The sequence below is a fragment of the Terrapene carolina genome, unplaced genomic scaffold, assembly GCF_002925995.2.
Source record: "Terrapene carolina triunguis isolate 2854851 unplaced genomic scaffold, T_m_triunguis-2.0 Scaffold238, whole genome shotgun sequence".
In the NCBI taxonomy this organism is placed as follows: Eukaryota; Metazoa; Chordata; order Testudines; family Emydidae; genus Terrapene; species Terrapene triunguis.
In genome coordinates this window covers 6514776-6527526 of record NW_020664589.1, presented here as the reverse complement: position 1 = coordinate 6527526, position 12751 = coordinate 6514776, and the positions used below count along the sequence as shown (strand labels likewise).

The 12751-nt window shown below is 42.6% G+C and overlaps 1 protein-coding gene across 9 annotated transcripts in view; it reads right to left on the bottom strand.

The window, feature by feature from the left end:
* The window catches only part of SPTAN1 (spectrin alpha, non-erythrocytic 1), an 80186-nt gene that overhangs the window by 32250 nt on the left and 35185 nt on the right, over positions 1-12751 (bottom strand). For 6 of the 9 annotated variants that reach the window (XM_024192968.1, XM_029912713.1, XM_029912716.1 and 3 more), the window contains exons 23-28: positions 11633-11692; positions 8871-9069; positions 7485-7589; positions 6638-6658; positions 6137-6172; positions 4307-4354 (exon numbers count right to left, since the gene is read on the bottom strand). In XM_024192968.1, the coding sequence (XP_024048736.1) occupies positions 4307-4354; positions 6137-6172; positions 6638-6658; positions 7485-7589; positions 8871-9069; positions 11633-11692 (469 nt within the window). The remainder of the gene's footprint in view (positions 1-4306; positions 4355-6136; positions 6173-6637; positions 6659-7484; positions 7590-8870; positions 9070-11632; positions 11693-12751) is intronic. The other 3 variants (XM_029912715.1, XM_029912718.1, XM_029912719.1) reach the window with 1 other exon arrangement.

Sequence of the window (12751 nt, the reverse complement as noted above, 5' to 3'; positions counted from 1 at the left end):
GAAAGGGCTACTTTTCAATGGTGCTGCAAGCACTGGTGGACCATCGGGGACGGTTTACAAACATCTACGTCGGATGGCCGGGCAAGGTTCATGACGCTCGCGTGTTCAGGAACTCTGGTCTGTTTAGACGGCTGCAGGAAGGTATTTACTTCCCGGACCACAAGATAACTGTTGGGGATGTGGAGATGCCTACAGTGATCCTCGGGGACCCAGCCTACCCGCTAATGCCCTGGCTCATGAAGCCCTATACTGGCGCCCTGGACACAGAAAAAGAACTCTTCAACTACCGGCTGAGCAAGTGCAGAATGGTGGTGGAGTGTGCTTTTGGCCGTCTCAAAGGGAGATGGAGAAGCTTACTCACTCGCTGTGATCTCAGCGAAACCAATATCCCCATCGTTATTGCAGCTTGCTGTGTGCTCCACAATCTGTGTGAGAGCAAGGGGGAGACCTTTATGGCGGGGTGGGAGCTAGAGGCAAATAGCCTGGCTGCTGAATACGTCTAGCCAGACAGCCGGGCCATTAGAAGATCCCAGCGGGACGCCCTGTGCATCCGGGAGGCTTTGAAAGCTAGGTTCCTGAGTGAGCAGGGCAACCAGTGACTTTTCAGTTTGTGGACAGAAAAGCTGAACCTGCCCCCGTTTCTTTACCCAGTTCATTTTGACTATCCTCTCCAGTTACATACCCCCTTCCCCTTCCCAAAAAAATAAAATCATTTCGATTTTGTTAATGAACACCGTTGTCTGTATTGCTGTTTTCGCGGGAATATTTTAAACCGGGGACGCAGACTGTGGTGGGGGGCGGGTTCAGTGTTCTGATGCAAATGATGCTTCTAAACTCCCGGAATGACAGGCTCCGCACTGGTGGACTGGTTATTTCAATGGAGCCTGCCAGCACTCCTGGGGGGGGACTGTGTGTATGTGTCGGCAATGTGACTTTCTGGCAGGGGGGGTAGGGTTACAGATCCCCTGCTGCGTGGATCTGTGATCCAGGATAAGGACCGCTGCATAAGATCTGTAACTGCCCTCCCCCGCCACAAACTCACAGAGCAACCCCCCCCCAGAACATGAAAAACACCTCCCAGACTGACCAGGGTAACCAGTGACTGCACTGTGTATGTGTCCTGATGCTGGACCTGACACCGCCTCTGTACCCTGCTAAAGGTCACTGTCCTGTCCAATTACCAAGACCCTTCCCCCCCCTCCAGACAGACTCTCCCTCAAAAGAACCTGACTGAAACAGTAATGGACAGAAACAAACATTTTATTGCGAACCAGACATGAAACGTGGGGGGTGAAACTTGGACGGGGACTTGTGTGAGGTGGGTAGGAAAGGACTTATGAAATTTTGGGGAATGTCAGCCTTCTAGTGCTAGAGCAGTCTGCAGGGGTTGACTGAAAGTTTTAACGGCCCTTGCTGCCCCTCCTTCTTTGGACTTTGGGTGAGGGTGGTGTGGGACTTGGTGGCGGGTGAGGGCGGTTACAGATAGACTGCAGCGGGGCTCTGTCCTCCTGCCTCCGGTCTTGCAGAACATCCACAAGGCGCCGGAGCGTGTCCGTTTGCTCCCTCATTAGTCCAAGCAGCTTTTCAGTAGCCTGCTGGTCCTCCTGACGCCACCTCTCCTCCCGTTCCATGACTGCTCGGTGCATTTGTGACAAGTTCTCCCTCCACTGTGTCTGCTGGGCTGCCTGGGCTCGGGAGCATCCCATTAGTTCTGAGAACATGTCTTCACGCGTCTTCTTCTTCCTCCGCCTAATCTGCGCTAGCCTCTGGGAGTGTGCTGACAGGCTGGGTTGGGAGACAGTCGCAGATGTGTCTGTGTGAATTGTAAAAAGGGAGTGAATTCCTGAGACAGATAAATGAAATTGTATACAAAGAACCTAGTCTTTCTCTGTGAACAAGACCATGCACTGAACCTCTCACATGCGCACTCAGGACAAGGTCGAATTTTCGGCCGTCGCCTTCAGTGCCTGTGGACTTGCGGAGGTCTTGGATTGTTCAGAGAACTGTGGCTGGAGACCAGAACTTCTGGAGCGGGCAATCATGGTAAGCCGGAGACTTGTGGCTGCTTAAAACTCCAGCAGTAGCACTGGCCTCCTTTCACATTGAAAGCAATGCCAGTCTCTGCTGCCAGCAATCAGGACAGCATGAACTCTGCCCCTGTCCCACCCCCTCGCGGCTGTCCCAGGGAAAGATCCCTGTATGCTGCCCCTCTCCCTCCACCGCGTGGCTGTAAAGCAGTCCCAATACTAACATTCCCCTCCCTAATTCAAAGCAGGGCGTCATGAGCGACATCACCCTCCTGAGGATCCCGGACACCCAGAGAGAACGCATGCTGCGGGAAAGCATGCAGAAACCGGGGCCGTATGCCGCCATGCTATGTCGGGCCATGATCCCCGAGTACTTGATTGTGGCGTGGAGGGGACATGTCTGCTACCACGGAGGGCCCACTAAGATCGCCCTACCCCGGAACCTGATCAACAGGCTTGAGCTCTACCTCCACGAGACCTACGAGGAGTTCTCCTACGAGGATTTCTCGTCGATCCCCGGCCACATTGACCGGATTTTCGCGTAGGTGCACTGGGACTTTGGAGTGGAGCGTCTTGGGCCTGGGAATCATGTAGTAACGGACATTGTGAAATTTTTTTAAAATACTTGGGACTAAATTGAGAAGAGCCTAAGACAGAGAAATCATGAAAACCCATTTGTTACCTTTGTAAATATTCCTGTTTTGCACCTGATTCTTTTTTACTAGTTTACAGCAGTTTTATAAACATACATTGTTGATAGTATAAATATTACCGTTCTGTTTTAAATAAATGTTTACATGTTTAGAGCACTTACTACTTGATCCTTCCCCTGATTCTGTGTCCGGGGTAAGGGATGGGGACGGTTGGTACGGGATCTCGGTAAGGGTGATGAAGAGCTCCTGGCTGTCGGGGAAATCAGCGGTGCTAGCGCTGTCGACTGCCTCGTCCTCCTCATCTCCTTCTTCATCTTCCCCGTCCGCTGTCATGTCCGACGAGGAACCGGCCGCGGACATGATCCCATCCTCGGAGTCCACGGTCAGGGGTGGGGTAGTGGTGGCGGCCGCTCCCAGGATGGAATGCAGTGCCTCGTAGAAACGGGATGTGTGGGGCTGGGATCCGGAGCGTCCGTTAGCCTCTTTGGTTTTTTGGTAGCCTTGTCTCAGCTCCTTGATTTTCACGCGGCACTGCGTTGCATCCCGGCTGTAGCCTCTCTCTGCCATGGCTTTGGAGATCTTCTCGTAGATCTTAGCATTCCTTCTTTTGGAGCGCAGCTCTGAAAGCACGGACTCATCGCCCCACACTGCGATGAGATCCAAGACTTCCCGATCAGTCCATGCTGGGGCCCTCTTTCTATTACATTGCACGGCCATCTCTGCTGGAGAGCTCTGCATCGTTGCCACTGCTGCTGAGCTCCCCTCGATGTCGAACCAGGAACTGAGATTCAAACTGCCCAGACAGGAAAATGAATTCAAATTTTCCCGGGGGTGTGGCTGGTCAGAGCATCCGAGCTCGGACTGCTGTCCAGAGCGTCAACAGAGTGGTGCACTGTGGGATAGCTCCCGGAGCTATTAGCGTCGATTTCCATCCACACCTAGCCTAATTCGACATGGCCATGTCGAATTTAGCGCTACTCCTCTCGTTGGGGAGGATTACAGAAATCGATTTAAAGAGAGCTCTATGTCGAACTAAATGGCTTCCTGGTGTGGACGGGTGCAGGGTTAATTCGATATAACGGCGCTAAATTCGACATAAAAGCCTAGTGTAGACCAGGCCTTAGTGCTTTAAGAGCACATAAGCAAACTACTTAGAGAACAGTGGGTGGTGGGAAATGAGCTAGGAGGAAGGCCAAAGTTATCTTGGAGCATAACTGAAGGTTTCTAACTGCAGGTTGTGCACACACACACACACACACACACACACACACACACACACACACACACACACACACACACACACACACACACACACACACACACACACACACGATTTCTATTTGCTGCTTTGATCACAGAACAATGCACTGGTTCAAGGAACTATACAGCAAGTTATAAGCGTTTCTCCTGCAATGTGAAAGCAGGCAACTTTATGATATGTATGTGCATAAAGCACCTGTTGTATTCTGAGAAGCAGGTGCTGTAAATTAGCATTTATTTTAACGTGTTTATTTAAAAGGGTATGAAGGGCAATAGAACATGGAGGCAGAATGGTGAACACAAAGAAGGTGATGAGAGAAAGCTGTTACTTTTCAGTGAGTAGAAGCACCACAACTGGATTCTTACCTTGATGGAATTAAAGGTGGCCACCGTATGTACCATCATACGTGCAAACTATGAGGAAAAAGCAAAAATAGTAAAAAAAAAAAAATCAAAATCAAAATCAAGCAGTTAAATTTCTATCCTAGCAATCAAGTCATACCATACTAACAAAAACTCAGACATCTCAACACAACTTAGTTTTGGCCAAAACAGGTTTTGTACGACAGGTTTTACAACATGTAGGATGAATAGAAATGTTCATGATTTTATAAGTTTCAATTACAAATTTTTAGTGTACGTTTTCTTCTACAGCATTGTGAACCCATCGTTGTCTCAGACGAATGATTGCTTTTTGTATGTAGTGTTGCAGTAATTGTGCTGGTTCCCAAGATATTAGAGAGACAAGGTGAGTGAGGTAATATCTTTTATTGTACCAACTTCTAATTTTTTACAGTAGAACCTCAGAGTTATGAACACCCTGGGAATAGAGGTTGTTCGTAACTCTGAAATGTTCATAACTCTGAAAAAAACATCATGGTTGTTCTTTCAAAAGTTTACAACTGAACAATGATTTAATGCACCTTTGAAACTTTACTATGCAGAAGAAAAATGCTGCTTTCCCCTTTTTTAGTAGTTTACCTTTAACACAGTACTGGATTGTATTTGCTTTTTTTTGGTATCTCTGCTGCTGCCTGCTTGTGTACTTCCGGTTCCAAATGAGGTGTGTGGTTGACTGGTCAGTTTGTAACTCTGAGGTTCTACTGTATTAGATTTTGTATTTTTAAATTGCTTTTTGTATTTCAAATCAGCATATAAGTAATGGTGAAAGACAGATTTTTAAAATGTAATTAGTTGTACCAGCTTAAGGTTTTAGAGACCACAGTAATTTAAAAATGTGTATAAATATTATCTTGATAGTATGCCTTTAAAAGAGAGCCACAGCCTTAATGAGGGTTGAAAAGACAAAGAACCTGAAAAGACAACTCTTGCAAATGGAAACTTTTTAAAAATAAAATATATGTGTTCAACAGATGTAAGCTGAACTGAATTTTTGACAAAAATCATCCCAGCAAGTAATTAAAATATTCCTGAAAGGCTAAGAAAACATTTGAGGCTAGTGGATACAAACTGGAAAAATAATGGACTGAATCCTCTCCTCTCCTTCAGAACGTAAAAATCTCCTTTCTTCTACCATTGATGGATTGCTCACGGAATTCATTCTTTCGTGCACACTGTACAGCGGAAGGGGAGCTTAAATCGTTCAAAGTGAGATTGTCATCTTCCCACTAAGAGCCATATTGCCAGTTAAAAGATCTGAACTGCAAATCATCTTTGGAAATCAGTCCTCTGTTAAAGACTGTCAAATGGAAAATGTCATTTTGCTATACAGAAAGGAAACGGATTACTGTGGTTTTATATATAAAGTGCAGTTTGAGATTTCTACAGTGAGTGTTATCTTGCTGAGGACATGCTACCTTGTTCATCGTTGTGTGCATACTTGTAATGAAGACTAGACATGAGGAAAGTTGAGGGTGTTTGTTTTTGTTAATATTATCTCTGAGACAGCAGCACCTGTATAGTAGCTTTATATTTTAATACAGTGTGCGGGATAATTACATCAGTTAATTTCTACTGATTATTCCACAGATTTTTCATAATGTGCATTTTAAAAATCTATCCACTGTGAATTGACATGATTATTGGAAGAAGGGACCAGGACAGCACTCTACTACTACTCATAAGGAAAGGAATGTGTGTGTTAGAAGGATGCAAGGCCCTAAGAGATGATGTAATGTGCAAGAATGTTATTACTTTTCCTATCTGTTAGATGTGCCACCAAATAGTCAGACCTACCTTCCAAGGAGACGCGGTCTTGGAATCAGTTTCATCCTGTTTAAAGAATTAAGGGAAAACTTTAGACACATCAAGAAAACAGAAAATGGAAGTTAACCAACACCCGGTTAAATTTTCAAGGATCAAGACACCCGATTAAATTTCTAAGTTATTTATGTGCACACAATCCTTTCAGAATTATTTTAAAAATTTAAAAAATGCGTGGTGGTAAATATATACCAGGGCCACATGAGCTACCCTGCATTGAGCTGGCTTTTGGCTTGAGATATAAATATCAGAGGATGAATGCATCAAAAAGATAATCTCCCTGAATTTGGCTGAAGAAGGTAAGAGAATTTGTGTGTCACCCTTCAAAGCCATTATCAAGAAAAAGGGTTCTGAGAGAGATGAACTATGACCCAAAAGGGATCTCAGTCACAAAATCTTCTCTTCTATATGTCCAAACCCTCTTTCTATTAAAGCTTCTGCAAGACAGCATGCAAATATCATAACAATGCTTACCCTGGGCATGCCATAGACTTCCTGTAAGGGAAAAGGAAATGGATGTGTTATTTTGTAAAAGAAAATCTAGAAAGATTTGATTCTTTTTGAGGAAAGGGAAGGAAATGGGATGAACAATGTAACCTACAAAGAGGAAGCAAAAGTATTCTGCTACGTCGACCTTCTGTGTACTACCAGCTGAAAAACGTGCTCAAATCAAAAAATACATGCAGCACAAGTGGCAGAGTTTTGATACTCACAGTGAATTATGGTATACATTATCTCAGGGTTTATAAAGGAACAAGTGTTTTCGGTGGTCTTGCTATAATTGTCGATATTGTGTAAAATTATTTACACAAGCAAAAGCAGTCATGGAAAGCTAATAATACTTGGGCATTTATATTGCATTTTAAATTTTCAAAGAACTGCATGAACAGTGGAGTGAATTTATCCCATTAACCAACTAATCCTCACCTATGTAAGGTCTAACAGTATTATCAAAAATGTAGAAACAAGGACAGAGAGATTAAATGACTTGCCCAAAGCATCACTAGTAGTCATGGAAAATCCACATACTATTAATTTAGAACTTCCAAGTATTAAAAAAATTAAATATTATCTAGATGTATGTTATAGCACTATTTACAATGAAATGATCTAAAGGCTACCCTGCTGACCAAAGCCACTTTAGGATGCCACTTTTAGACAACCAGCAATCTGGAAAAAAGAATAAGTAGCGAAATAGAAGCAATAAAAATCTTCAGCTGCAAAAGTGAAGGACAGATGGAAAAACAGGAGAAGAAAGGACAAAACCAATTCCATCTGTCTCTTATAAAATGGCAGCGGACCACATCACAAAAACACAGACCTGTTGCTGTACTGCCTGTACTTCCTCTGCTATCAGCCCTTCCGATTCCAGGTCATTCGCAACCTTGTTTATGTCCTTTAGACGAGATTCATTGGCTTTCAAATCCTGCACAGAACAGTAAATATCACAGCATGAACATTTATATAAACAAAACACAAGGCAATAAGGTTGTCAATCAGAGGCATCAAAAGGTATCCAATTTATGAACAGCAGGGATTTCGCCCTTTTGACCTTTCCAGTCATCAGTGGATCTACAATGCATAGAGTCTTATGCCAAGAAATCTCAACTGCCAGTGTCAATGGATTAAAGAACTGGACTACTGGAGTTTTCCCCACACTAAAATAAAGTTAATTTCTAGACAGCTTTAAAACCATTAACTACAATGTTAATTTAAATTGCATTACCGAGAAGATTAAAAAATGATCAGCTATTGTGCTGGATAAATACACTAGAAGAGATGACTCAAGATGTGATTTTATGATACAGGCCACTATTTCAGGCCCCATAACAACTCGTTAAATGGATTACTAAAAGTAGAAAAAGGGAAGTTATGTATTTCAGAATAAACATACTTCCTTATACTAGAGAGCTGGCACTGAAGTCTTGAAAGTGATATATTTTAAGTTCAGCAGTCAGTTTATTACAGAGACATCAAGGTGTTTGGCACCCATCTCTCACCTGTAACGTTAGGCCAGCTCAGACTGCTTGTTACTTAACATTCAAGCTGTAAATGTAATACAGCCCATATTGAATCACCGGTTATTCCAAATCATTAGTCCAGAGCCCCTGGCGCTTCTATGCACAATGGCTCACAGAGCAAGAGGGGAAACATTTTAAAGCTCTTTTACATCTCATGCAAGGCAAAATTCAGCCAATGTCATACACTCACCAATGGTGGGTGGAGAAAAAAAAATAAAACCAATCACCTCCTCTTCAAAGCAGAGGCCATTATTATTTCATGTCTTGTAGAATACTGTGCAGTTCAGAGTGCCTGATCACTCTGCCTTTAAACAAAGGGAGGGGGAAGCTTCCTTGTCTGGATGGCATACTCAGCATAGAGGAAGTAGTAAAAGTAGCACCTACAGTCAGTGCAGGAGATTCCACGTTCAGAAATGCTAAATAAAAAGAGGGTTTCCTCTGGTGCTACATAGGTGGAGATAACATGTAGCAGAATACCAGCTTGGGCTGTCTGGATATGGGGTCGCCAGCAGCAGATCCAGTAGAAATAAACTGAATGCTTTGCTTGCTTCACAGAGTTGTGTCTTAGTGGAACTATACCAAACTATGAAGGGATTGTCATGGAAACCTCATCAGGAATCTGAGCTGAAGGATGACAAGAAGACGTAGAATTATTGTGCTACATAAAAGGTTACATAATAACCTACCTTCTGAAAGTCATCAAACTTCTTCTGCAGTACCTCAACCTGCTCCAAATCAGCCCCCACCTCTTCATTGGTGAGTGCAGACTCTTTCTCATTGATCCACTGCTGCAGCTCATTAGCTTCACGGAAAAGCATGAACTTTTTGCAACTTTTTTCCAGCATATCCTTGCGCTTCTCCCCCAGCTCAAGAAGAGAGTGATATCTGGAACATACAGAGAGGGAGGGTGGGGGACCGTCAGATCTCACCTGAATAGAGTTATAGTACATGAAGGTGATAAAAATGGACTAGTAGCACCAGCGATGAAGGAAATCCCTACAAGGAGATGCCAAATAAATCATTCTGCACAATAACAGACAATGATCATGTAGATGTAAACCCTGTAAGTTTCTGTACTACACAGATCACGACACTGAACCATGACTTCCCACATACAAGGCTTTTTTGATGGGCAGAAGCAAAGCAAATTGCAGCTTAGGATAAGGAATGCAGGTCAGCAACGCAGGGGTAGCTACATACAACGTAAGCTCTTTTACTTATTTATCCTACCTTATATTTTGTTCATGCAACTATATCAAACATATGCATAAAATATGCTAAACAGCACATTAAAGGATTTTCTTCTAGTATATCAATTTCCCACAGCTCATTTAAATTTGACAGCTCACAGCTGTCTGACACAAGATTCTTGCCTGCCTGTTATTCAATGTAATATCTGATGAATACTTGGTGATCTTGTCGTTTTTTCCCCTCCTTTCACAAAGCAAAGATTTTCAACTGTGCAATAGAAATGTGCCTAATTCTGATTTCACTTACACCATTTTTACATCTGTGTGATTCCTACTGACTTCAATGGAATTACTCCTGATTTACATTAGGATAAATGTGACACGAATTAGGTCCTAAAGACATACCAACAGCTTAAAAAAGGTACATAGTTTTCCTATGCCTTAAAAGACCAAAGCAAATTAATATTTTTGCCTAAGGAGTTAGGATCTCTCAGAACAAGTAGTATATACAGAAATACTGTGCAATTACTTGAAAAGCACAGGTAGGTGGTTGGGTAAATGTCTTCTGCTTATTTCTCGCAATCAAGTCTAAATATTTCCAACATACAACAAAGAGGAAGCAACGGATACAGATGGTCTTTGGAGCCCTTTTACAAGCTATGGCTGGTGAAAGACAGCAGAGAAGTCTTGGGGGACTGTGAATGCTTCTTTTTGGGAGGGCAAACTTGATGACCATTTTAAGGAATCTGTGGTTAGATCCTTACTGGAAAAACCCCCTCTAAAAGTTTCTCTAATTGCCATCCTGTTTCAAATCTTCTGGTGATGGGGCAGCTCCAGCAGCCTCTGGATTCCTCAGATTTCTTCAATCAGCTTTCAAGCTTGAGTATAGTAGAGAGACTATTAATATCCATGACTGATTTCCATCTTCAAGCCACGGATAGAGGGAAAGTGTCCATTCTGATTTGATTAAATTAGCAGCCTTTAATTCTATGAGATATCGTTGGGTCACCTGCAGCACCATACAAAGGTGAACAAGACACCCTTGCAATGGTTTCATTCCTAAGACAAAAAGCACACTGGTTGAATAATGAGTAATTACTTCCCAACAGGATGGATTATACAGGGTATATCACTCTGTCACTTCTCCTATTCAATGTCTATGTAAGACTGTTGGAGAAAAACTAGACACTTTGGGCTCCAGTGTCAATACTGGATGTCCATACTTACTTGTGTATCCTTTTCAATGAAACCTAAATTTAATGAGACCATTGTCATCTTGGTATCGGATTAAGACTGGAAGTCAGAAGGAAGTGAACTGGCTGAGACTGAGTCCACCTGAGACTCATGCAGAATGCTGCTGCTCATCTTCTGAATGGGATGGGCTGCCATAAGCACATAGCACTTGAGTGTCACATCCTGCACTGACCATAAAAGTTGGCTTCAGGGTGCAATTTCAGGAATTAGGAAGCATAATTATATAGCCCATAAATGACCTGGGATCCAATTCCCTTAGAATCTGATTTTCCTTCAACTACTTTGTGACAATTAAGAGTGATTAGGATGTTTCTGTTGTGGGTGCCTGAGACGAACTCTGTAGGAAAGGTGGCAGAGCATTCTCAAGCGAGAGCAGTCACCCATGGAACTTGCTTCCTCTGGCGGTTTGTCAGAGCTCAAGGCAAAGTACATTTGTTCCAGCAGGTTTTAATAGAATATTTTAACTTAATCTTATGACAGTGAGGAACCTTCCTGTATGCCTGTAATGTAACTTTTATGGAGCAAAGTAACAGGGTTTGATCACCCTTTGTGAATGGTATGATTATTTTAATTGTGTCTGCAAATAGTTCCAAGCCATTCATATGTAATATGCTGTATTCCAATACACACACACGCGTTCATGTATGTATATAAATAGATCACATTTTTACATACACCTAAGAAACTGCAGGATTCTTTTTAACTCAGTCAATGGAGACAAGCAGATGTCTTGTTTCATAAGCAAGATCAGTAGGGTAGAAAGTAACAACGCCTCCAGTTTAGCAAAGACAGAAGTGGCCAACAAGATAAGCTGCTGTCTAGCTGTAAGAGATCATGTGCCAAATATCTACTACTGTTCTAAATTAAGACTATTCTACATTGCACAAATTGCTTCCCTGTGTCCCTCTGGAGCAGCACTCCCAAAGGAGGAAAGAAAAAAGGGAGAATGAACAGGTAACTAGTATGGAGACAGCATGGTTTAGAAAGGGGTGAATCCTACTCACAGTTCTTCGACCTGTTTCATACGTAGAGATACACTGCCGACTTCCTTAGTTATGAGAGTCCTGCACAGACAGAGGGAGCACAGCAAAAGCATGCAAAAATTAGTTAGATTAACAAAAATAATGAAAGCAGCAGCTCCATCCAGGGGTCATTTGTGGTGGGAGATGAAGGTTAAGAATTCACATTTAAATGGAGGAAGTTAGGTGCCATTCAAAAGCAAAATTTGAAGCCAATCAGTCAGTGCAAATCACGTAAAGAAATCATCATCAGCACAGCTGAACTCTCACTACAGGGCCATCTCGCTTCTCAATCATGCCATTCAGTTCAGAACTGAAAGGCACTCCCACCATTCCAAAATAATGCACCCTAGTTTCTAGCTCTCAGAAGCAGTGTACAAGCGTATATTAGAGTTACAAACTGTTCAGGAATTTATTACTAAGAACCTTGCATTCTTTCCTCCCTCTAGTATGTACTATGTATTACAGTACAATACAATTTTAAAAAACACAGGTTTTCATTCTTAGTTTACAAAGCCAATAATTTACGAACACATTTAATAGTTGGTGTCTCAAAACAACTGAGTGGGTGGGAATTCTTGTAAAAGTGACAGCATAACTGTGAGAACAGCTGGGAGGGAGCATACAACTTATAGATTTTCCTTTCCAAGTAGTCTGATAAGATGAGCCTGTAGCCCACACCTATCCTCTACTGCTCTGCCTCAAGCTAATCTACAGCTACCATGTGCTGTAGGAGAGGCATTTACCAAGCATTCAGGCAGCTTTCTTCATCTGCATAGCAAATTAAAATTTTATGCAGGTAGATTTTAGCTCACATAGTGCAGAGTGGCAGCATTTTGTCTCTGAAAAACTGCAACAAGCCAGAGCCAAACAGCCATGACCCCTAAACAATTAATTGCCCAAGGCCAGTCCTGTATATGGAGGGTACTGTACTTCAGATAATCAGATTTAAGAAGGCGTCTCAAACATAATTGCGTGTTAAGACGATATAATTACAAATATGAATGCTGCTTAGGACAGAAGTAATTCACAAACAAGTTTAAGTTGTTAGGTACAACAACAACAAAACCACGGAAAATAAAGTTAGACAGTAAATTGAGCTCA